This window comes from Hypomesus nipponensis, chromosome 23 (assembly GCF_054491055.1).
Source record: "Hypomesus nipponensis isolate SF chromosome 23, ASM5449105v1, whole genome shotgun sequence".
In the NCBI taxonomy this organism is placed as follows: Eukaryota; Metazoa; Chordata; class Actinopteri; order Osmeriformes; family Osmeridae; genus Hypomesus; species Hypomesus nipponensis.
Genome location: NC_140383.1, coordinates 24,192,427 through 24,217,536, shown reverse-complemented (window position 1 = coordinate 24,217,536; position 25,110 = coordinate 24,192,427). Strand labels below are relative to the sequence as shown.

General features: G+C 47.3%; 2 protein-coding genes across 4 annotated transcripts in view; both read right to left on the bottom strand.

Moving 5' to 3' along the window:
* cobll1b (cordon-bleu WH2 repeat protein-like 1b) overlaps positions 1-20,056 on the bottom strand; it is a 29,295-nt gene extending 9,239 nt beyond the window's left edge. Inside the window, exons 1-4 of one of the 3 annotated variants that reach the window (XM_084689551.1) lie at positions 19,919-20,056; positions 19,747-19,795; positions 19,487-19,573; positions 1,689-1,880 (exon numbers count right to left, since the gene is read on the bottom strand). In XM_084689551.1, coding sequence (XP_084545677.1) covers positions 1,689-1,880; positions 19,487-19,573; positions 19,747-19,787 — 320 coding nt within the window. In that variant the 5' untranslated portion in view covers positions 19,788-19,795; positions 19,919-20,056. Of the gene's footprint in view, positions 1-1,688; positions 1,881-5,938; positions 6,125-19,486; positions 19,574-19,746 lie in introns of those variants that run through there. The other 2 variants (XM_084689552.1, XM_084689553.1) reach the window with 2 other exon arrangements.
* A 392-nt stretch (positions 20,057-20,448) lies between these two features.
* slc38a11 (solute carrier family 38 member 11) lies at positions 20,449-24,398 on the bottom strand. The gene is made up of 12 exons (XM_084689563.1): positions 24,273-24,398; positions 23,998-24,121; positions 23,513-23,587; positions 23,291-23,425; positions 23,133-23,198; positions 22,917-23,023; positions 22,688-22,767; positions 22,455-22,525; positions 21,816-21,977; positions 21,419-21,531; positions 21,090-21,221; positions 20,449-20,941 (listed from the first exon to the last, which is right to left on the bottom strand). The coding sequence occupies exons 1-12, from the start codon at positions 24,282-24,284 to the stop codon at positions 20,666-20,668; spliced, it is 1,353 nt and encodes a 450-aa protein (XP_084545689.1). The 5' UTR covers positions 24,285-24,398; the 3' UTR covers positions 20,449-20,665.
* Positions 24,399-25,110: the final 712 nt, after the last annotated feature.

The window sequence follows — 25,110 nt, the reverse complement described above, 5'->3', positions numbered from 1 at the left end:
GAGGAGAGGAGGAGAGGAGGAGAGGAGAGGAGGAGAGGAGGAGAGGAGGAGAGGAGGAGAGGAGGAGAGGAGGAGAGGAGACATGTGAGCGTAGGAGGAGCAGAGGAGGAGAGGAGGAGAGGAGACATGTGAGCGTAGGAGGAGCAGAGGAGGAGCAGAGCAGGCCAGGAGAGCACTGGACTAGTACAGGATGGTTTTGTCGATAGTCCAGTTGTGGGTTTGACAAGAAAGATCAGTTGACCTGATCTAACAGTAGAATGGATGAGATCAGCAAATGAGATGTCTATACATTTGTCTGCAGTTCGAACAGGAATCACAAGGGTTTTTTTTTAACAGGAGGAATAATGACGTTTATGCTATATAAACTGTAAATATATAATACTGTTTAGCACATGGTCTCCTCATAGCATGTGTGCTTCTCACTCCATGTGGTCGTGTGTTAAACAACAGCTATAACATTCCAGGCTTTGGAAATGAAAAGCCAACAGTTTAATCTTTATCATAATGAGTCTACTGTACTCGTAAGGGTTGGAACACATTTCGAAAGAGAAAAGAGGGTCAAGAATTTGATGCTTGATCCTTTTATATTAAAGTTGGTCTCAGTTCTAGCTAAAGAGGGCAAGAGGCACAGGATACCTAGAAAGGAATGTTTTGCACAAAGAGAAAACTGTGAAAGACGAAAGAATGATATCTTGAGTAAACGCTGTTGATGGAAAGTCGAGGAGGATTGTAGATTTGCAGAAGCATACAATGCACCGAAGGCTGCTGCTCATTCTGTTCAAAGTCTGTCATCTAAGATGAAAGATAATAAAACTACAAATTCCTATCTATGAAGATGTTGACAGTGGATTTGCATCCAATCAAACAAAAAGGTTTAATCTCATGAAATAAGATTACAATGTTTCCTAAACACACTTCTCGTATATAATCCTAAATTATCTGATGAAAAGTGCAGCGTACTGAGCACAAAACAACACAGTAAACACCAAGCCCCTTTTTGTAACTGTTACCCTGGACAACGGTCTCAGCTCCACGCCTATCTAACTCAATCAAGTAGGCAAAACAGTATAGAGGTTTTGGAAAGATGACATCATGCAAGACAGCTGCAGTAACCCTACGAAAAGACGAAAATGCAAAGCACGTGTAGGGAAATAAAAGAACGGTTTATAAAACAATGAATACATTTCCATCTTCCAGCTTTCAAGAAAACAATCCAGAGCAGGTGTTATAGCAGGATCTGTGTCTCTGCTGCATCCCACTGCCTGGTCCCACAGACTGGAGGACTCCACCAGTGTCTCTGGGTTACACTTTAGATCCAGGTGTTATAGCAGGATCTGTGTCTCTGCTGCATCCCACTGCCTGGTCCCACAGACTGGAGGACTCCACCAGTGTCTCTGGGTTACACTTTAGATCCAGGTGTTATAGCAGGATCTGTGTCTCTGCTGCATCCCACTGCCTGGTCCCACAGACTGGAGGACTCCACCAGTGTCTCTGGGTTACACTTTAGATCCAGGTGTTGGTAATGTGCGCTAATAGGTAATGAGGCCCTTATAAGATTCTTATTAACATGAAAGTTTGTAATAATACGAAGTTACTGAGGACTTTATTCCCTGTGAACTGAAGCTTATTTCAAGCACTTGGATGTGTGATGTGAGCGGGTCTGGTGTGAGTAGTAACTGCAGTCTCACCTGCCATGCACCAGGGTGGTCTTCTCCGCTCCCCCTGGTAGAACCACCAGCAGGTTCATCTCCCGCTCCAGCAGGTTCTCCTTCTGGTCCATGGTCCTGTGGGGGAACCCTGGGTACCGCTGCGGAAGGCCCGGCTCGCCCAGGTCTTTCAGAGCTGCCGGGGGGGAAGGCGCCTTGCTTTTGGTCGACACTCTGCAGAGGACAGACGCCCAGAGTGAGACTGCTGCTATCAGGACAGACACCCAGAGTGAGACTGCTGCTATCAGGACAGACACCCAGAGTGAGACTGCTGCTAGCAGGACAGACACCCAGAGTGAGGCTGCTGCTAGCAGGACAGACACCCAGAGTGAGGCTGCTGCTATCAGGACAGACGCCCAGAGTGAGGCTGCTGCTATCAGGACAGACGCCCAGAGTGAGACTGCTGCTATCAGGACAGACGCCCAGAGTGAGACTGCTGCTAGCAGGACAGACGCCCAGAGTGAGACTGCTGCTATCAGGACAGACGCCCAGAGTGAGACTGCTGCTAGCAGGACAGACGCCCAGAGTGAGACTGCTGCTAGCAGGACAGACGCCCAGAGTGAGACTGCTGCTAGCAGGACAGACGCCCAGAGTGAGACTGCTGCTATCAGGACAGACACCCAGAGTGAGACTGCTGCTATCAGGACAGACGCCCAGAGTGAGGCTGCTGCTATCAGGACAGACGCCCAGAGTGAGGCTGCTGCTATCAGGACAGACGCCCAGAGTGAGGCTGCTGCTATCAGGACAGACGCCCAGAGTGAGGCTGCTGCTATCAGGACAGACGCCCAGAGTGAGACTGCTGCTAGCAGGACAGACGCCCAGAGGGAGACTGCTGCTAGCAGGACAGACGCCCAGAGTGAGGCTGCTGCTATCAGGACAGACACCCAGAGTGAGGCTGCTGCTAGCAGGACAGACGCCCAGAGTGAGGCTGCTGCTATCAGGACAGACGCCCAGAGTGAGGCTGCTGCTATCAGGACAGACAACCAGAGGGAGGCTGCTGCTATCAGGACAGACGCCCAGAGTGAGGCTGCTGCTATCAGGACAGACAACCAGAGGGAGACTGCTGCTATCAGGACAGACGCCCAGAGTGAGACTGCTGCTATCAGGACAGACGCCCAGAGTGAGGCTGCTGCTATCAGGACAGACGCCCAGAGTGAGGCTGCTGCTAGCAGGACAGACGCCCAGAGGGAGACTGCTGCTAGCAGGACAGACGCCCAGAGTGAGGCTGCTGCTATCAGGACAGACACCCAGAGTGAGGCTGCTGCTAGCAGGACAGACGCCCAGAGTGAGGCTGCTGCTATCAGGACAGACGCCCAGAGTGAGGCTGCTGCTATCAGGACAGACAACCAGAGGGAGGCTGCTGCTATCAGGACAGACGCCCAGAGTGAGGCTGCTGCTATCAGGACAGACAACCAGAGGGAGACTGCTGCTATCAGGACAGACGCCCAGAGTGAGACTGCTGCTATCAGGACAGACGCCCAGAGTGAGACTGCTGCTATCAGGACAGACGCCCAGAGTGAGACTGCTGCTATCAGGACAGACACCCAGAGTGAGGCTGCTGCTATCAGGACAGACGCCCAGAGTGAGACTGCTGCTATCAGGACAGACACCCAGAGTGAGGCTGCTGCTAGCAGGACAGACGCCCAGAGTGAGGCTGCTGCTATCAGGACAGACGCCCAGAGTGAGACTGCTGCTATCAGGACAGACACCCAGAGTGAGACTGCTGCTATCAGGACAGACGCCCAGAGTGAGACTGCTGCTAGCAGGACAGACGCCCAGAGTGAGACTGCTGCTAGCAGGACAGACGCCCAGAGTGAGGCTGCTGCTAGCAGGACAGACGCCCAGAGTGAGGCTGCTGCTATCAGGACAGACACCCAGAGTGAGACTGCTGCTATCAGGACAGACGCCCAGAGTGAGACTGCTGCTAGCAGGACAGACACCCAGAGTGAGACTGCTGCTATCAGGACAGACGCCCAGAGTGAGACTGCTGCTAGCAGGACAGACGCCCAGAGTGAGACTGCTGCTATCAGGACAGACGCCCAGAGTGAGACTGCTGCTAGCAGGACAGACACCCAGAGTGAGACTGCTGCTAGCAGGACAGACACCCAGAGTGAGGCTGCTGCTATCAGGACAGACACCCAGAGTGAGACTGCTGCTATCAGGACAGACACCCAGAGTGAGGCTGCTGCTATCAGGACAGACGCCCAGAGTGAGACTGCTGCTATCAGGACAGACGCCCAGAGTGAGACTGCTGCTAGCAGGACAGACACCCAGAGTGAGGCTGCTGCTATCAGGACAGACACCCAGAGTGAGGCTGCTGCTATCAGGACAGACGCCCAGAGTGAGGCTGCTGCTATCAGGACAGACGCCCAGAGTGAGACTGCTGCTAGCAGGACAGACGCCCAGAGTGAGGCTGCTGCTATCAGGACAGACGCCCAGAGTGAGACTGCTGCTAGCAGGACAGACGCCCAGAGTGAGGCTGCTGCTAGCAGGACAGACGCCCAGAGTGAGACTGCTGCTAGCAGGACAGACGCCCAGAGTGAGACTGCTGCTATCAGGACAGACGCCCAGAGTGAGACTGCTGCTAGCAGGACAGACACCCAGAGTGAGACTGCTGCTAGCAGGACAGACGCCCAGAGTGAGGCTGCTGCTATCAGGACAGACGCCCAGAGTGAGGCTGCTGCTATCAGGACAGACGCCCAGAGTGAGACTGCTGCTAGCAGGACAGACGCCCAGAGTGAGACTGCTGCTAGCAGGACAGACACCCAGAGTGAGGCTGCTGCTATCAGGACAGACAACCAGAGGGAGACTGCTGCTATCAGGACAGACGCCCAGAGTGAGGCTGCTGCTATCAGGACAGACAACCAGAGGGAGACTGCTGCTATCAGGACAGACGCCCAGAGTGAGGCTGCTGCTATCAGGACAGACACCCAGAGTGAGACTGCTGCTATCAGGACAGACGCCCAGAGTGAGGCTGCTGCTAGCAGGACAGACGCCCAGAGTGAGGCTGCTGCTAGCAGGACAGACGCCCAGAGTGAGACTGCTGCTATCAGGACAGACACCCAGAGTGAGACTGCTGCTATCAGGACAGACGCCCAGAGTGAGGCTGCTGCTATCAGGACAGACGCCCAGAGTGAGACTGCTGCTATCAGGACAGACGCCCAGAGTGAGGCTGCTGCTATCAGGACAGACACCCAGAGTGAGGCTGCTGCTATCAGGACAGACGCCCAGAGTGAGGCTGCTGCTATCAGGACAGACGCCCAGAGTGAGACTGCTGCTATCAGGACAGACGCCCAGAGTGAGGCTGCTGCTATCAGGACAGACGCCCAGAGTGAGACTGCTGCTAGCAGGACAGACGCCCAGAGTGAGACTGCTGCTATCAGGACAGACGCCCAGAGTGAGACTGCTGCTAGCAGGACAGACGCCCAGAGTGAGACTGCTGCTATCAGGACAGACGCCCAGAGTGAGGCTGCTGCTATCAGGACAGACGCCCAGAGTGAGGCTGCTGCTATCAGGACAGACGCCCAGAGTGAGACTGCTGCTATCAGGACAGACGCCCAGAGTGAGGCTGCTGCTATCAGGACAGACGCCCAGAGTGAGGCTGCTGCTATCAGGACAGACACCCAGAGTGAGGCTGCTGCTATCAGGACAGACGCCCACAGTGAGGCTGCTGCTATCAGGACAGACACCCAGAGTGAGGCTGCTGCTATCAGGGGATCAGGGCAGCAGCTTGGGCTTACACTGAGGGAAAACGTGTAACACAGGAAGGTTAGAGAAACTGTAGAACCACTTCTAGATCTTTTAGATTTTTTTAATCTAGCTTTTTGCTTCTTCTTGGAACTTAATAGCCCCTCTTTAGAATCCTGTACATGGTGCAGTTTGGAACCAAAAGGTTTCTGTTTGACCTAAAAAGGCTTTTATCAGTAAAAATGTCCTCTCAGAAGGGGAAACGACAGAGATCAACGTTTCAACAGAACACTCTTTTCTGTGAGTACTGCGATACTGCACTGTTTGCCGGGGTTAAACACACATCTTCCCCCCATGTCAACCCGGCAAAAAAGCATCAAACTCTTCTGCATGCCTCCATGCACTCGTATTTACCAAAACCATCAAACTATTAACATTAGATCTTTACAAATACATATTTTAGAAGTGTTTCTTTGATCACAGACATAAATCACATAAAATGGAAAAGTGCTGCATCTCAGGGCATGAAAAGAGTCCTTTCTTACCCAGACAGCTCCGCTACGCACAGACTACTACATGGAAGAGGTCCGGTCCACTTTGCAAACAAGTCACAAGACACTCAAGAGCAGAGAATAATGACTGAGGCTTGAAGAAAGCGCAGTGAGAGGACAAGCCATGTGAGACCGAAAAATAAGGCAAGAGGTTACAGTTTCAGTCACTGCAACCTGCTCTGTGTGTGCCAGCTGAACCTGAGTTGCTTGATCCAGGCTTTATATTGCTGCAACGTTATCTGTGTTTTAGGATGGTGTCATTGTGGTATGGTACACAGAGCCAACATACTTTTGATGTAAGTGAGGCTCTCTACAGTATCTAATCAGTAATTAGTAAAACACTTTGGTAGTTTTAAATTAAGCAGCAATAAAGTTGTAAAATCAAAAGGCAATAAAATCCCCCTGTGTTGAACCTACTAACACAGAATATCAAATGAACCGTCGTTTTGGATTAATTGTATACTTGTGCATTTCATTTCCTGAAACAGAAGTGTTCACTGCCTGAACTTCACCATGATGTTAGCTGTGAAGCATGACAAATCCTGAAACTGAAGCCATCAGCACTTTATAACAACACCCATTATTCCATCAAACTGTTTTAGCGTCAGGGCTCAGTAATAAGGTCAGTTAATCACAGCTGAGACAATCTAGAGCTGTTCTATGGGACCTGCCTGTGTTCAGCAGCTAATGCAATCAACCAAAGTAAACACACTTTTCCTTTAAAGCACAACCCAGTCATCTGACTAAATACCACAGTCACCTTCAAAGAGGCACATTAGAACAATGACACAGGCTCTATGCAAAACGCAGTAGAGTTGAAATGTCATGAAACGTCCAATAAAATAGATGTAGACATCTCACATACAGTAGATGACTGGTGTGGTACTGAGCACATGGAAAGCCCCAGTTGGCTCGACCCCATGGCCTGCAGGATGTGGAATGTCCTCCAAGGGCTACCGTAACTCACAAACAGGAATTTGAACAATGTCTACACTTGATGTACCAACCACGCCATGACTTGAAAACATTATTAGTCTCCATGGGGGGAACTCCTCGTAAAAACCAGGTTATTTCAGCATTCCCAGCCTACCTCACACACGTTTAGAGGTCAACATAAGGAGTTAGTGAAAGGTAACCACAACTCCTTTGTGAAGTGATTAGCAGTATAGTTGTAGTAATGTAAATAATATAACCACCATTGAATGTTGGGGCTTCACTGATGGAGATAATACTGAAGTAATACTTTAATTTTGTTTTCTATAAAAACATGAGAGCCTGGATCCTCAGTCATTCCCCAACACACACAGCAGACAAGGAACTGTTGAATAAACAATAACATATAGTAGACACACGAACACACACACAAACACACAGTTGTTCTAAGGGCAGATGGAACGACCATGAACAGCTCAATATCTGTAAATCTATGGACAGACTCCCCCAGTTCAAACAGACGCTCACTGTGGTCCACACCAGGGTACAAAGTCCAGATTTCTTGGCTCTGATCTTTCACCAGGCTCTGAGATTAGGGTTATGAGCCACTCTCCAAACACAGCCGTCACTTCTCCCTCACACTACCAACATGTCACACAAAGGATATCACCATTCGGAGGGAAAATGTAATACAAAGCATGAAGCGACCTCACAATACATCGCATCAGCAGCGCTCCGTGCGTGTGAGTGAAGAGAGAAACGTGTGGTAGCTCGACCCGGGGCAGGGCCCCCCTTCACAACACTGACACCTGTTAACAAGCCCGTTCAGGCCCAGAGGACGTGCCTGATAGACTGGCTCATCCACCATCAGGACGTGACAGAGCGCCCTGCCCACAAAACCAGAAGCCACGAGGAGAGCTCACATTTACATGACAATTTGCCTTTTATTCGCTGAGCAGACATGTTTTCTGCAAAGCTTTTATGCAAAGTTTAGGATAGTACCTGCCTTGACAGATTATCAGCAGTATTTATCTCAGTCAACTGATTGATTGAACAGGGAGAAGCCCCAGATTTGCTCGACTGTGGTATCAGATCCCAACGGGAGCTGTTGAATCGTTGTGCAGCGCTGCAGTTACGCCTGCACGGTCCAACGGAGCAGTGAATGCAGAAGTTGTCCGTATGAAAACACATGTAGTGAAGCAGTGAAGTGGACTGGGAATGTTTTGGCTAACACCTGCTACTGTACACTACAGCTGCAAGCAGGCAGACAGACAGACAGACAGACAGACAGACAGACAGGCAGGCAGACAGGCAGGCAGGCAGGCAGGCAGGCAGACAGACAGGCAGACAGACAGGCAGACAGGCAGACAGGCAAGCAGACAGGCAGACAGACAGGCAAGCAGACAGGCAGACAGACAGACAGACAGACAGACAGACAGACAGACAGACAGACAGGCAGGCAGGCAGGCAGGCAGGCAGGCAGGCAGACAGACAAGCAGACAGGCAGACAGGCAGACAGACAGACAGACAGACAGACAGGCAGACAGGCAGACAGGCAGACAGACAGGCAGACAGACAGGCAAGCAGACAGGCAGACAGACAGACAGACAGACAGGCAGACAGACAGACAGGCAAGCAGACAGGCAGACAGACAGACAGACAGACAGACAGACAGACAGACAGACAGGCAGGCAGGCAGGCAGGCAGGCAGACAGACAGGCAAGCAGACAGGCAGACAGGCAGACAGACAGACAGGCAAGCAGACAGGCAGACAGGCAGACAGGCAGACAGACAAGCAGACAGGCAGACAGACAGACAGACAGACAGGCAGACAGGTAGACAGGTAGACAGGTAGACAAGCAGACAGACAGACAGACAGACAGGCAGACAGACAGGCAAGCAGACAGGCAGACAGACAGACAGACAGACAGACAGACAGGCAGACAGGCAGACAGGCAGGCAGGCAGACAGACAGGCAAGCAGACAGGCAGACAGACAGACAGGCAAGCAGACAGGCAGACAGGCAGACAGGCAGACAGACAAGCAGACAGGCAGACAGGCAGACAGACAGACAGGCAGACAGGCAGACAGACAGGCAGGATTCTGCTTCACATATAAAGCAAGCAGGGGGAAAAAACAACTTAATCCCAAATTCAAACTAACAAACAAACATTAATGGTCCATGTATGTTTCCAGTTATCTCGCTGACATTTCTCAAGAAGAACTGCGGACCATCAAAGGCTCGTAATAACATCCAGGTACCGCTACCGATAGGAGAATACCTGACGTGCCTTTGAGAAAATGCATAAAAAGGAGATTCAGAGAGAGGCAGACCCCGATACAGAGAGAGTAGAGAAAGAGAGACAGAGATAGTATAGAGTTCAGAAAGAGAGAGAGACACAGAGATAGTATAGAGTTCAGAAAGAGAGAGAGAGATTTATGGGCACACTAGATAAGTTCCCATGATGATGGACTTGACCGTGTTCCTCCTTTAACATGCGTGTGACTTCTTATCTAAAGCTGCAGTAGTTAGCTGAGGCCTAGGATGACACTCAAGTCCATTACATGTGTGAAATCAAGTCAAACACAGCCTTCAGGATCACAGGTAGCCAATGACTGGCCCGTCAGAAACACAAACTCGATTTGGATATACCTCTGGCTCTGCAGTTCCATCCTTGAAGTAAGATCAAATGCACAAACAATATACTGACAGTAGACCAACAGCTGCTGAATCAAGGCATAGCCAAATTCCTGACATTCCAAGCACACATTGTTAGATGTGGGGTAAGCCTTGTCCCAAGGGAAGACGTGAACTTAGGCATTTCTGTGAAATGTCTCTCCCAAAGCCATCACACAGTCCTGGAGCCAGATCACCGGAAGGTAAACATGACTGCATGCAGCGCATGACTCCAGAGAAGAAAAGAGAGCCTGTCATTTCCTAACAGAGGTGCACCTCCACTTTCATCGGTTCAGGGTCTGTGAAGTGCTGTCTGCTGTGGTAAGTCAGTTAGCAGCTGCTGTTTAGCTAGCAGTCCCAGAGGAAAAGGTGGGTTCAAGAACAAAGAGGAAAACAAAGTATGCAAAGAGGCTTTCCTGCGTTCCTGCGGACAACACCCAGTGTATTTTAAGAAGCCAGGGCAACAATAAAGTGTGATGACTAGCCCTAGCACTTGTTGATGGAGCGGTACATCTACTAATCTACTCTGCATGCTCATACATGCCACTGCAGACAGCTCAGACAGTGGCCTACTGTGCTCTACTCCCACTTCAACTACTACAGAGATATAAATCCAATAAAGGGCTGAATTTATTGTAGATTTCCAACCGTATAGCTTGAATAGAGCAGGAAAGAGGTGAGTAATGTCCAGAAATGTTAGGCAACACCTCCAGCAGCGTGACAGTGTGTCAGCCTGCCTAAGGAGAGCCTGTCAACGACTTGGCAAGCGGCGAGAGAACGAAAAGAAAACCTGCCTCTCTGACACGTCTACACAGATCCTCTCGTCCGTTCGTAAGTCCGCTGAGGCGTCTTACCTCCTGGTCGCTGCGCTGCTTCTCCCCTATGACCCAGCCATCTCCCCCAGACGCTCAGACAGACTCGCGGCAGGCGGAGCGAGGGGAGGCCTACCTTACGCACCACACCACACCCCGGCCTTGACGTCACAGAGCCTCTGGGTTTGAAATCCCCCAGCCAAAGCCTGCCTCCCCGGCCGTGTCTCTCGAAGCTCTTAAGCTCGCCCTGTCAGAGAGGAAAGAGAACTCCCCCACAGGCAGGAATAAGCAGAGTGCTAATCAGCTTTACCTCCCGGCTCTGCTGCGATCCGGTGGGCAGGGCCAGGAGAACAACAGTCCTGAGGTCTGTCATGCTAGCCTGGGGTGGGACCGTGCGTACGTGTACCGCGCACCCACCCTCCGGACCCTCACAGTGGGTGATGGCATCAGAGGACAGAACAGTCCAGCGGCTCCCAGTCCTGGTCCTCAGAGCCCACTGTCCTGCATGTTCTAGATGTTTCCCTGCTCCGACACACCTGGTTTACATGAATGGATCGTTATCAGGCTTCTGCAGAGCTTGATCATGACCGGTTAATTTGCATCAGGTGTGTCGGAGCAGGGAAACATCTAGAACATACGGGACAGTGGGCCCTGAAGCCCAGGGTTGGGAAAGGTTGGTATAATAAACCATCCTCTTGTATTCGTTGCTAGCTATGCTGACTCAATATTCCAATGACTCCATACTCCAAGGAAGACCTCATAATGTACTTCCTTACTTTAACTTCCTTTAATACTACAATTAGTACGTGCCCCATACAGTACATGCTGACCTAACATGTTTAGTGTTAACAGTGTTGGAGCAGTTAGACTAGGAATGTTTCTCAAAGGCTTAAAAGATAATTAGATCAGGTGTGCTTACAGTACTAGTCTGTGTTTCTGTTTGCTTTTCATTATCCAAGACACCGACCCGTCATCACCACACCACCCTCCCCCGGACTGCTGGAGAACCCTGGCGTCCGTGTTGATGTAATCCAAACACGGCCAGCTCCAATCAGACCCCCCCCCCCACCAGGATATGACATCATCATTCCTTGCACAGATCCCACAAACAGCAGACAATCATTTTGACTTGCAGCAAGCTCAAATAGAAATGGTTGTTGTTTGACAGGTTTGGAACACTGTTCGACATGTCTTTCCATAACAACACAGTAGCCTTTCCAGTCTTCCCTTGTGTTTGGATTTACATAGGGGCTACAGAGACAAAGCTGATTACGTAAGCCAATCAAATGTAATCAAACGTGAAATTTGACTGTGATATTTGCTTGCTGTGTAAAGGTAAAGCGATGAGTTGGATTTGGGCTTGTCATCCAGTTTGTATTTCCCACACAGATGAGGGCTAGAATAGTGAGTGTTGACCACATTCTCCAGCTTGTCAACACGTATCACTCTCCTACAGTTAGCTTGCCAAGGCCAGATTTGGTATCAGCCTGCTTTCTAACAGTCTCTATCCCACATCTACTCTACACGTCACAACAGATGTTAAACCACACCACAAGCTCATAAAGACAGAAAAGAGGAATACAGCAGTGAATAGTTCCAAATCGTGACCACATTGACATCTGCCTGAGGAACATCACCCTCAAATTAGGATCACAACCAAGTTGAAATTCAAACTAAATATCAACTGATCTGATACACAGACAGATTGAAAAGCCAGACTTACACTTTATGCAGCTTTCTACAGAGTTTAGAAAGTACCCACACTCGGTCCAGACAGCCATCTACAGCTGCTCCTTCCAGAAACCTCTGGAACCAGTGGAAATGTCCATGCCACAGGTCTGCCTATTGAAACTGTGTGACAAAGACCAGGAAGCCATGACCTCCACTCATCAGAATATTATGACTCATGTACATTTCCTACGTCTCGGATCCAGCACGGGTCGTTCCTGAACTCCCTGCCCTGAAGTGAGCAAACAAGGTGACACTCCTGCCATTTCAAGTTCTCTCTCTCTTTCTCTCTCTGTCTCTCTTTAACTCTCTTTCTCTCTTTTTTTCTCTCTCTTTTTTCTCTCTTTCTCTCTGGTTTAGTGCTTTAGAGGTGTACCCCCACAAAGGGTACAAGACTGACAGCAAACATCCTCTATTCTATATATTTATATGTGCAAGTATCTCATATTTGCCTCGGTGTCCTTTCCCCCTCCAGAGGTTGCCCTTTGCTTTTACCACAAAAAAAGAAGTCACACATGATCAGTAGGAATTTAGTGGTTGGGAGGTGTTTATGGGCGGGAACTGAACGAGGGTGGGGTTGGGGCGGGGCTGAAGAGTTACTGGGTGGGGAGGGAGGCGGAAGGGGGGGTGGTGGAGGTGATCCCTGTGGATAGACAAAACACAGCGCTCGAGACCCAGCTGGTAGTTTGGAGAGAGGTCACTCCCAGTAAACACAAGCTGTTTAGAGAGGGACTGGAAGGGCCATTGCTCCAGAAGCTGTGTGGGATGGAAAAGAAGGAGGGGCTGAGAGGGTGGTGGTGGTGAGTTCACAAACCCTATGAGAACTTCCCACTTCCTATGTATAACTTTGATTATTTTAGGCAAAACAAAACCATTTTCCCACAACGTGTGCATGCACAGGCCTTGAACTGCATTGGCAAGCTATGCGCCTTTTTTTAGGCCAGTGATTGCTATCTAGGGGACATTATTAGCTCAGTGCTATAGTCCTTCAGATACTGTGTGTAATCACCCTTCACTACGACTTGCCTCATTTCACTCAAGCACACATGGGCTGCCCACCGCTCCGCACAACCACAGCAAAGAGTGTCAGTCAGTCAGACACAGACAGACAGACAGACAGACAGACAGACAGACAGACAGACAGACAGACAGACAATATATCAGTCAGTCAGTGAATCAGTTAGTCAGTCAATCTATCAGTCAATCTGTCAGTGAATCAGTCAGTCAGTGTGTAGATTAGGTTTTCCTTCCTCCTGGGTGATCTCTCTGTTCCATGTACATGGGTCGACCTGGCAGAGGTCAGAGGTCAGCCCTCGTCTGTGACCTGTAACTCTCTCCATCTTCCCCGCACCTCTTTTCCCGGAGGTAAATGCCGTTTCCAAACAGAGCAGAGACCTGGCACACAGTCAACATCTGCCAGACATTACCATAAGAAAACAGCTCAGTCCCAACCAGGATTGTGCTGTTTTCTTTTTTGTTCTTTTGATTTGATAAGAAGTTAAATGAGAGGGTAGATACTGGACAGGGTATCAGAAAACCAGTGGCAACACCCTCCACAGCTGCCTGTGTGCCAGCCTGTGTCCCAGCCTGTGTGCCAGCCTGTGTGCCAGCCTGTGTGCTAGCTGTGTGGTGCTAGCATGTGTGGTTCTAGCATGTGTGGTGCTAGCATATGTGTGCTAGCATGTGTGGTGCTACCATGTGTGCTAGCTTGTGTGGAGCTAGCATGTGTGGTGCTAGCATGTGTGGTGCTAGCATGTGTGCTAGCATGTGTGGTGCTACCATGTGTGCTAGCATGTGTGGTGCTAGCATGTGTGGTGCTAGCATGTGTGCTAGCATGTGTGGTGCTACCATGTGTGCTAGCATGTGTGGTGCTAGCATGTGTGGTGCTAGCATGTGTGGTGCTAGCTGTGTGGTGCTAGCTGTGTGGTGCAGTGACAGAGAGGGACATTGTGTTTGTGGCTTTATAGACTTCTCTGGAGTTCAGGAGCAAGCTTGTACTTTCAGTGAGGCCAACATTTACATAAAAACGTCTGGAGAAGAGCGAAATTCCCCCCCCCCCTTCCCCCCGCGAGTCATAATTATACTGTATCTCTCACACACTGCCTCCTTTCTTCTGAAACAATGCCACATTGTATCCACGGAGGCATCTATCGCAGGGACACCAGCCCAACTTTCCCCTGGTGAGGGTCACATGTACTCGGGCTTAGACAGTCCCTCCTGTCCCCTGTCTGGTCTCTCACACCCAGATCCTCTTGCTGAGTGTGAGTCATGTCAGAGTGATCAGTGTCTCTCCCTCTGCAGGAATGATGAACCTCAGTGAGGCGTTTGGTGTTGCCTTCTGGTGTTCATAGTCCCACCTTTCTAATGGGCTCGGTTGAGTGGCATTACGTTGAGTGTGTTTAATGTTTTTGGAAACAGTAGGCCTGTAGTCATTTCTGACACCACACATCCCTTTGATAATCAGCAACCTGGCAATGAACGTGTGCTTCCAGTATAGGCATGAGCAAAGAGATAGCGCCATCTAGAGCCATGCTTTATGTAGATTCTCTTTGTCTATCATACTTATATCGGATCTCATTCATATAAATGAACCTGTTCAGTTGGACTGTAATACAAAAATGATCGACTGTTACCTTAATCAGTCTAAACGTGTAGTTCAAGGAGATTCTACCTTCATCGCAAAGTACTCAGTGAGCCTGGTGTTCTTAGTGTGGAAGTGTGTTCCAGATCTTCAGTCGTTTCACTGTCTGAGGAGAACTAAACACAGAATAAAGCTAACATGATGTACTGCATGATCTTTACCATGGCCTTCGATCTCAATCATTGATAAAGAAAGCTAGATAAATAAAAACCAAACTGTGATGTTTTGAAATCATTATTCATCTGCCAGTTTTGCTTATGTTACTTCTGAGATAAGCAGAACCGCACAGCGATAACATACAATGGGCAAATTCATCTTAAATCACCCGCAAAGCTATGGGGGTGGAAGGTGGGCGGGTCAAACCATTATGTGCCGGACGAAACAGACGGAGGCAGAACATCCAGCAAGGCAAACACAGCAAGACTGGGTGCCCCCCCACACATTTACATACATTCTAGTTGACATTATGACCTCCTATGCACAAAGATTACAGTATGAACTATTACATTAAATCAGCGCTGCGTCAAACCCCCAAAACAATTAATTATCGTCAATTACATTCAAAATTGTTCCCAGATTTTTTTATTCTAACGAAGTGCAACCCCAGTATTAGGCATTCATGGGTATTTACGGTCAATGCATTGGCTTCAACTGGGCAACGAAGACAAACAAAGACAACCCATTATTCCTTCTGCTGGACCATGGCCATCTTGTCCGTGTTAGTCCTCTGAAGCTGAAAGCACACCATCCAGTACACATACAGACCCTGGATTTCAACGTTGCGCCAGGCTTCACAAATACAATCTTGCCTTTGGTCTCGATTACATTTTTGTTTCGACACATTTTTACCATCAACAAATAGGCCATGTTTCCTGGTGCTGTGCCAGTCCCTTCCTATCTGCGACAGGCCTTCAAGGTAGCTGTTGGAATGTCACTTGACTCGAAAACATGAAACCTAAATAGTAATGCTCAGGCAATGTTCCATGTTACTGCTAAATGGAGAGTAGCAAATGGGTCATAGACAATGTGGTGGAAAATAGTACACATAGTGAACTCATGCTGGCTGCATGTTCTATTGACCCAAAGGCTCAGAGCCTCCATGTGCTGACAAGTCATAGAAAATGAAACATGTTCATGTTTTTGGTACATGTGGTGGGTGAGTCCCTTCAATACTGGTTTTTATTAGCTTTTAAAAGTTTAGTGACAATGTTTGGACTATGACATGGTTTATGATCTGTAACCTCGTTTCTGCCCCAAGAGGGAAGTGTGTTCCTGCCTGAACAGGGAGTCTTTATATTCCCCCCAGAAAAGTTTAGAGAGGAAAATGTTGCAAATGCAGGAGATTTTGCTGTGTCCTGAAGCTAAAGCAACCTTAGTATTCACAATGCTGTGCATGTCAGTCCATGCTGTTCCACAGAGCCATCCTGCTCCACAGAGGAGACACCCTGCTCCACAGAGCCACCCTGCTCCACAGAGCCACCCTGCTCCACAGAGCCACCCTGCTCCACAGAGCCACCCTGCTCCACAGAGCCACCCTGCTCCACAGAGCCACCCTGCTCCACAGAGCCACCCTGCTCCACAGAGTCACCCTGCTCCACAGAGGATACACCCTGCTCCACAGAGGAGACACCCTGCTCCACAGAGGAGACACCCTGCTCCACAGAGCCATCCTGCTCCACAGAGGAGACACCCTGCTCCACAGAGCCACCCTGCTCCACAGAGTCACCCTGCTCCACAGAGGATACACCCTGCTCCACAGAGGAGACACCCTGCTCCACAGAGGAGTCACCCTGCTCCACAGAGCCATCCTGCTCCACAGAGACACCCTGCTCCACAGAGCCACCCTGCTCCACAGAGGAGACACCCTGCTCCACAGAGGAGACACCCTGCTCCACAGAGGAGACACCCTGCTCCACAGAGGAGACACCCTGCTCCACAGAGGAGACACCCTGCTCCACAGAGCAGCTCATAGTTACTGCCTGCTCTTGAATGTCCTCAAAGAACACTACTTGCACATTTCCCAATATGAACTTGCCTCAACATACCTTAGAGACCCGTTTGTCCCCAGTTAAGAAAAATACCTTATGTGATTTTGTTACTACTTATCTATAAAACTGACTTAACGGTTCGGGTTCAAACCATGGGTATTGTCACATCAAGTCCCTGCTTTCCTCATATCTCTTTGTTTTGAGATTTGGCCCATTCCTCTTGCCGTAGCTTTCATCGCTGGCTTCAGGAGAGCAGCTGTGCCCTTGGACTGCCTGTGCGTCTGGAAACAGCTGTTGGGATTCACAATACCTTAACCAATCCCAGGGTTTTCCCTGAGGGAGGCCAGCCTGTGAGATCATGGTTTAAGGTGTGCCTCGTTATCTTGGAGAGGGTTCACACACAGCACAAGTGAGCATAGATCCTTCACAAAATCACATATCAAATGTACAACTGCCAGGAAAGAAAATCGATAAAGCATCGGCCACCCTTTATTTCAGTCGTTTTTCCTTGTCAGAAATGCTCAACTGCTGACATTCTGAATAAGACCAGATGTCGTCTGAAAGCTGTGACAAAATTTGACACTGTCTTCTGGAGATCAGAACGTTTTTCCAATGACCGAAGCAGATGTTGACTCTGAGGTATATAGTCTTACTGGTTACTCTCAATCTGACGAGGTGTGTAGATTATGCTCATATAAACCATGGACTGAATGCTTGTGTGCGACTGTGATGGGGATTTGATAAGTGTTTATAAGTCATAGGTATCATTTCTATCTGTCAGCAAAGTTGCTCTGTGAACAGATCCATGTCTTCACTACTTTGTACGTTGACATTGTCTCCGCACGTTGCTGACCATTGTCGCTACTGATATGGTTATCTACTGGCACGAAGGAGACCGCTGTTACGACCGATGTGTTTAACTTGTGACAGAGACCATGGGTCGAAAACAGGAAACCATCTCATTACGTCTGAAGAACTGAGACTTTTGGACATTTAACTGTTTGAGAAGACCACTGATGAAGATGTGCCACAGAGGGTGCATGAAAGCACGATGGGAACCACTGTTACTCTGAGAGACACACCTGGAGCTTGTTAGAAGTATGCCCTCCTTATCCCCAGACATTAGAAGAGTCCTCAATAAACTTGTATTTGGTGTTTGAGTGATACCTCGTGTGTCAGTTAATAGAAATGGCGTGCTGTGGTTACATTTCCACAACACTAGCCACTGCCTTGCCTAGAGAGACAGAAGTTTTCTTATTGTATATTTCAGCTGAGTCAGTGGTTGGACAACAAATGCACAATAGCATTGGAGACCAAATAAAATCTCCATGTGTCACTGCACTTGAAAAGCATGTGGGTATTCAGAAGCAGAGGTCTAATGGGTCCAAGGACAAACAGACTCTAATAAAACAGCAACACATGTCTTTTGCTCCAACACAACTTATGGGCAAAGTGGTTGTCATTTCCAAACAGAAGTCAAACCACAAACATAATTGTGTAGACTGCTGTACTAAACTGCGAAAATATGTGGTTCTGCTAGAGACCAACCGTGCTATTGTGAATGTAACATTTAAAAGAGCCATGAGGACACAATATTTCTTTCCCCTTATTCATGCTACATAGGCGATAGTCATAAATATATTTCATATTCAACAAGACAAACTGGGCTGTGAGGACCCTGTCAAAACTCCAGATTAATTGCCATTAAGACCAGAAATTCTCCATCTCACTTCTAATTAAAATCACAATAAGCCTACAGCCTTGCATGCCAAAGGGGTGAGTAGTGACTGTTAAAAAAAACTTCCAAAGAACTTTGGAAACTCACTCCCCCAGTTTAAGAGTGAAATAATTCCAACCGCTGGATGGAATATAGTCGACTGACATCATCATCTCCATGCAACTGATCTGAATGTGTGGGGAATTCCAAGATGTCACGTAACAGTTTGAGATCTTTGTTGACATTTATGGGATGTATATATATATATATATTTTTTTTTTTAAGCCACCTTTTCTGAGGTCATCAGTTTTACTGTCTTTCCACCCCACCAGCAACGCACCATTTCATCCAATTAGTTCAAAGTGATATGATACTGCAGGGCTAAATTGATATCCCAATTGCAAAGTAAACAGCCACAACGTAATCAGTATGCACAGAGGATGCGGAACGGTTCATCTCCAAAAATGCTTCCCATGACCCTAACATGTGGTCAAGGCAATTTCTCAGTACAACCCTGAAAGCAGGAAATGAGTAAAGTTCAAAGGTTGCTGAAATGTCTGCAACAAATGTGACTACACTTACAGACTTGACTCAGGGTATCGGAGGCAGAAGAATGTTGGTCAACCCAGAGATGTCCATCTACATCCCCTCTGGCTTCACTTCTATTAGATTACACAAAGACCCCTTTCCTCAGACACACAATTAGGTCACCAAATTTCAATTTCCTTGCAACATATGCGTTTCTAAAAGCATTTATTGCATCACTGGCAAAAAGGCACGTAGACCTTCAAGAACACACGAATCTGGGGGGTGGGGATGGTTTTAACTACGGTATGTGGTGAGAGACATCTGTGACAAATGGTTCCACCTGAATTTTGTATTTGAAAGAAAAGTTACACTGTGACATTACTTTCTTTTTTTCTTCTTTACATTTGTCAACCTAGCCCACACGACCTAGTCGATCGCACAGACTCATCCATCTATATAAATCAAAGTTATAGTGTGCAAAGGACTGCTGACCATTTTCATCATTACAGTAGGCCTACCTGATACCGGACAGTCGTCGATGTGGTGTACTGTGTGTTCCATGCTGATCCATGTCTAGTTGGACAGGATTAACAAAATTCCCTGGACTTGAAAACAACAAACCGGGGAACACATTAGTACTCAACGAGTGGCAGTCTCATCCTATTTAGAAACGAATTGCGATGATTCATAAAACTATGAGATCATAGTCAAGTTATTTAGCAAATACGCCTAGATGCATATAGTTTCACACAAATAAAGATGAACTCATCAATCTTACCATGAATGCCGCTGACCCACGGGTATATTGTCAACTTTCATTAGTCTTTCTTGAGGGAAAAGGTAACGACAACAACATTACCGTGGGCGGTTAGATTTGTATTCGTTGCACTGAACCATCGTTTGAGCGTGTGACAACTTCCAATGTATTATCCAATTCTTAGGCGGCTCACCTTTAAAATATTCACCAGCAGTCCTCGCAAGTGTTCTCCTTGTTTAAGCTAAGTAACCAGCCTACATTTCTTAGTAGTGACACTACTTTATAAGGTTCTGCCAACTTTTCCTTGACGAGCGAGCAAACAGCCACTGCCTGTATAAGACAGCCAAGGATTTGCACGGCGAGACCAAAGACTTAAACGCAGAACCAAGGCTTGCCTCTCGGAGGGGCGTTCTCCAAATCCCTCTCATTGCTGCTAAAGGATCATCGTTTTCCCAGTGTGACTATCCTGGGTGACTTCATGGGTTACACTGTATCATTGACAATAAACACCATACTTTCTTGCGCTTTTTGTAAATACGTGAATAGGAAGATATAGTTGATGACAGTGATTGGTTAAACGGTAAGGTTAAGGTTAAGCTTGCCTTGTACTCTAATAGATATTGATTTTATTTTTGAGTCAGCTCTGTGCTAAACCTTAACTCGTGTTATGGTGACATCATGTGGTAGGTTTGCCGAAGAGATGAGAATCTACTACTGTATAATCCAATATTTATTTTACAGCCTTACAAACCAAGTCCATACGAATCCATTAAAAAGAATCATTACAAATATAATGATACTTAAGAAGATTAAATAAGTAAATTGCACGTGGTAGATGTACAAAAAACATTTAAAAACTGTACACCCTAATCTTATAAGAGTGATAAAAGCAGCAGGCAAAACCAGCACCGTGTTATGTTAGACCAGCCATGTCATGTTGTCATGTGACACTCTGAGTGGAGTTCTGGGAGGACTGTGCGGTGGAGCTGGTGGGGGTGCTGCTGTTGGAGGCCGTGCAGTAGAACATCTCCACGCCGTGGGAGCATTCCTGGGGGTAGAGGCCAGTCATGATCAGGCCAGTCACCATGACAAACACACCCAGCAGAAGGATGATGGAGGGGACCAGGTTCTCGCCCTGGAACCAGCGGCCGGAGGACAGTTTGAGGAAGCAGGCCGACGGGATGATGAAGATCAGAGGGGTAGCGCTCAGAACACCCTGGCGGGGAGGAGAGAAGAGTTTGAAAAGAGAGTGAAAACCAACATAAAAAATGATCATTCCACATTTAAGCCCCTTAAACTGTGACGTGATGCATTTTGGGAATCAAAATAATATTCTGGCACCATGCAGAGGACGCCTGACTTACGTTTAACTCCAGAACAAATCCCAGGCAGTCGTAAGCCAGGGATATCGCTGTGCACACTGCTACAATGAGAAACGTAACAGCGACATGGGCAGGGGTGGACAAAGGTCCACTACAGAAGACATTGGACACGACCTGTGAAAAACAACAATGGGAACTGCTCTCAGCTCAAGTGCTTTTCAGTAAGTGGAGAGTTCTGTAATACACTGCATGGCAATGTAGACAGTGTGTCCACTGATGCCTCCACTGACCGCAACATACAGTCACGCATTGACCTCTACATACGGCTCAGTATCTTGCTGTCATGTTCTCCTGGGGGAGAGATGATTTACCTCTCTGGTCACAAAACACTCGAGAGGAAAGGTGGTTATGATGCTAACCCCGTAGCAGAAGCGGCCAAACGTTGCAAGGTTGTCGTTCCGGCAGTAGTTCTCAAAAACATCCCCTGAGGATACGCCAGTCCAAGACAGAAAACAGACGGAGAGAAAATAACACCTTACTGCAGATGTACCAGGTCGAATAATCATCAAACTCAATCAAACTTAATTTGTGCCCTGTTTTACAATGTCACAAAGGGAATGACAGTTGCCCAGTAAAGCCTTTATGCATTTAGCAGACGCTTTTATCCAAACCCACTTCCAAGACTTCCATGCACTGCAAGCATTAAGATGTAAACACAGGTCCAAACCTGTCGTCTGTGGTCATTATAAATGAGAGAGGCTATCTTACCCTGTGTGTAGCCTGTGAAGGTAGCATAGCCTGCAGTAGCAAACAGAGCGCTGACGACCAGGGCGGAGCCCACAGACACATGAGTGACCCGAGACCAGTTAGCCAGACTGGGCTCCTCCAGGGAGCCGTAGATTAGAAAGCTGTTGTGGTGGCAGATGAAGGCTGCAACACACACACAGGCAGAGAAAGAGGGGCTTGTCCTTATTAATATAGATGTGTGTGTGTATGCTTTGGTCTTGTTCTGTATTCATACTCTCTCTCTCTCTCTCTCTCTCTCTCTCTCTCTCTCTCTCTCTCTCTCTCTCTCTCTCTCTCTCTCTCTCTCTCTCTCTCTCTCTCTCTCTCTCTCTCTCTCTCTCTCTCTCTCTCTCTCTCTCTCTCTCTCTCTCTCTCTCTCTCTCTCTCTCTCTCTCTCTCTCTCTCTCTCTCTCTCTCTCTCTCTCTCTCTCTCTCTCTCTCTCTCTCTCTCTCTCTCTCTGTGTGTGTGTGTGTGTGTGTGTGTGTGTGTGTGTGTGTACTCTAAGATACATTGTGTGACAGATTCTGTGATACACTTGACATCTCTGAATGGTTTTCCAAGGGTAATTTCTTTGCTCACCAAAAGACATAACACAGACTGCTTGAACCTCCTTAACTCACCAAAAGACATGACACCAACTGCTTGAACTGCATTCCACCGAGCAAACCCCCATGAATCCTCTGTAGGAGCTCTGAAAAAGTCATCAAGATTTATAAATAATTTGCGTGTTACAGAACACTGAGCGTAAATTTGTATAGAAGTTGTGAAACATTTTGCAGTTTTATAAGGGAAAGATGAGAGATTTGCTGGTAGGAAAGTGATTTGTGAGCTGTTTAGGGTGACTGTACTGTACATCTGGGGTCCTAAGGTCGCTGCTCTGATGATGACAGTGATGAGGATGGCTAGCGTCAACACCATGGACAACAAGGACACCTGGAAACACAGTAGTAGTAAAGATACCTTATACTGGTAGCTGAAGCAATGTCTGTGTGTGTCTGTATGTCTGCGTGGGTGTGTGTGTGTGTGTGTGGGGGGGGGGGGGTTCGGCGCGGGGTCACATGTGAAAGTGTTTGATGTCTTGCCTTCCCCAGTTTGGAGATGTTCCGATACAGCGACAGAGGGAGAGTGAAAAACAGGGTCGACACTAATATGACAAAGTGCCGCTCTGCCAGAATGTGGCCTGGGCCGACTGAAAACAAGATCCACAGAATAATCGTTAACACGACATCATACTTCATGTAGCATCAAAATGCGTTGGTAGATGATGTACGGTATGCTCATGCTGGGGACTGGCGTACCTCCAGGTATTCTCAGAAACACTTTGGTCAGCGTGTCTCCAGTGATGATGTTGTAGCTGACCATAGCTGAGGAAGCCAATCACCGAAGACGTTATATGATGTTCAAATCAGCTTCTCTAACATTCCGAAAAATACGACTCTCTAAAATAACAGCCTACCTATGAATGGATAGAGGAATTGCAATGCAGACACCACTAAGAATCCTGGGAAACCGAAAGTGCTTTGGACAAGTGACTGGTAACTCCTTGTCCCTGATAGATTTCCTCCTTTTATCAGCAATATGATGGAAAAGTCTGCAGTGAGGCAAATCACCAATAGTGTTAGCCTGAAGAATGTCTCTGTACAACAAGGTTACACAACCATTTAATGTAGCTTCTTACCGGTGATAAAAGCCACCATCACAAGAAGCAAGAGGCCCAGTGGAAGACCAGCCTGGTTCAGAGCATATGGTAAACCTGTATAAACATAATGGAAGCATTATCGTTTTGTCATCATCAAATGAGTCATGAAGTCTAAGTGACTTGTTATTTTGCAAACGGACGACTTTTTGACCTTGTGACAATGGGAAGAATGTTAAGGCACGAAGGGTTAAAAAAAAAAGGGGGATTGAGAGAAACAGGCGGTGGTCATATGATGCTGAAGAATCCATTACCCTGGGGTTAGTGAAAAACGAGTGAAGTGAGGTGAACTCGTTTTAAAAATGATATTCAAATAATTATTTAAGAGAATTTGCTTAAGTTAATCAACAGAATGCTTTAGCATTCAAATAATTAATCACTCTTTCTTCCGTCAATCACTACACAAAAATACATAGCCTCTCTATATAGGCCTACTTTGTCTGATATTGAACATTATTTAGGCCTACCTATTATTCCAGATCCTATTATCGAATTGATGAAATTAAATGAGGCTGATGTCATCGTACTTCGCCCCGCTTCTCCCAAAACTTTTTGTGGAGAAAGTAATGCTTTCCTGTCGTCATTTTCCAACTGAAAGGTATAAAATTAACAAGGCAAGTCAATGCTTTTTGCGTGTCATTGACACGCAAGATAATTTACAGAACACTCGCTAGAATATTTATATGAAACAAACATTTCACCCAACTTATTAAAAACTAACAGAAATAAAAAAAATACCTACCTGGTGAAACATGTTGTGCACCTGTTGGTAACCGCCTGGGAGATCCTGCTACACAGATCCAGTAGTTTTTTCAATAGTTAAACAAACATTTTTGACATCCCTCGTTTCAGACCTATCTGTCAAAAAATGTATCCTGAAGAAAAGAAAGGCAAAAACGTAGAATCGGTTTGTTCTCCCAGGAAAAGAATAGAGGACAACAGCGCCGCCGACAGGACCGCTGTAGGTTAGGACTTCATTCAGCTGTTCAGCAGCTTTCAACACACATACCTAGTGGAGTGAAAATAGCATTAAAAGATTATTGTTCAGGACTTTCTTTGTTCATTTATTGGTGGAAAAACACGAAACTAAAAGGGAAAGGGAGAAAGTCTTAAGCTATTGTAGGTTGGATAGGCTAGTAGCATACTATGCCTGAGAAATGCATTTTGGTTACTCTGAACTATAGTTCAGCATAAACTGCATTTAGTTTAATTCAGCAGTCATTCCATACCCGTACAATTGACTCAGTTAGCGTAGATGTCTACAGAATGTCATGACGTCAAATGTACTGAAATGAATGTTTTCGTTTTTTATTATGTCAGCTGACATGGAGATGATATGAGAAAGTTGGAGGAATTTAGCTCAAAGTTTGTTTGTCACAACTATAAATACTCTTGCCTACAAATTGCCTACTCAATATTGATCATGTATTGTTGCTATTAATATATTAGCTAATAGTAAGAAAATAATAATTACCAAGAGTATGGGGTGATTAGTGCAGTATGATCATGTTGGTCTGTCCAATATGTTTGCATGTCAACACTATGAGGGGCCGGACTGTCCTTTCACAAACGCATATGAA

Coding starts and splice junctions, on each gene's coding strand:
- slc38a11 (XM_084689563.1), bottom strand. Junction 23,024..23,132: donor GTTTCTGAGAATACCTGGAG/GTACGCCAGTCC, acceptor TCTTGTTTTCAG/TCGGCCCAGGCCACATTCTG. Junction 20,942..21,089: donor GATTTGTTCTGGAGTTAAAC/GTAAGTCAGGCG, acceptor CCTCCCCGCCAG/GGTGTTCTGAGCGCTACCCC.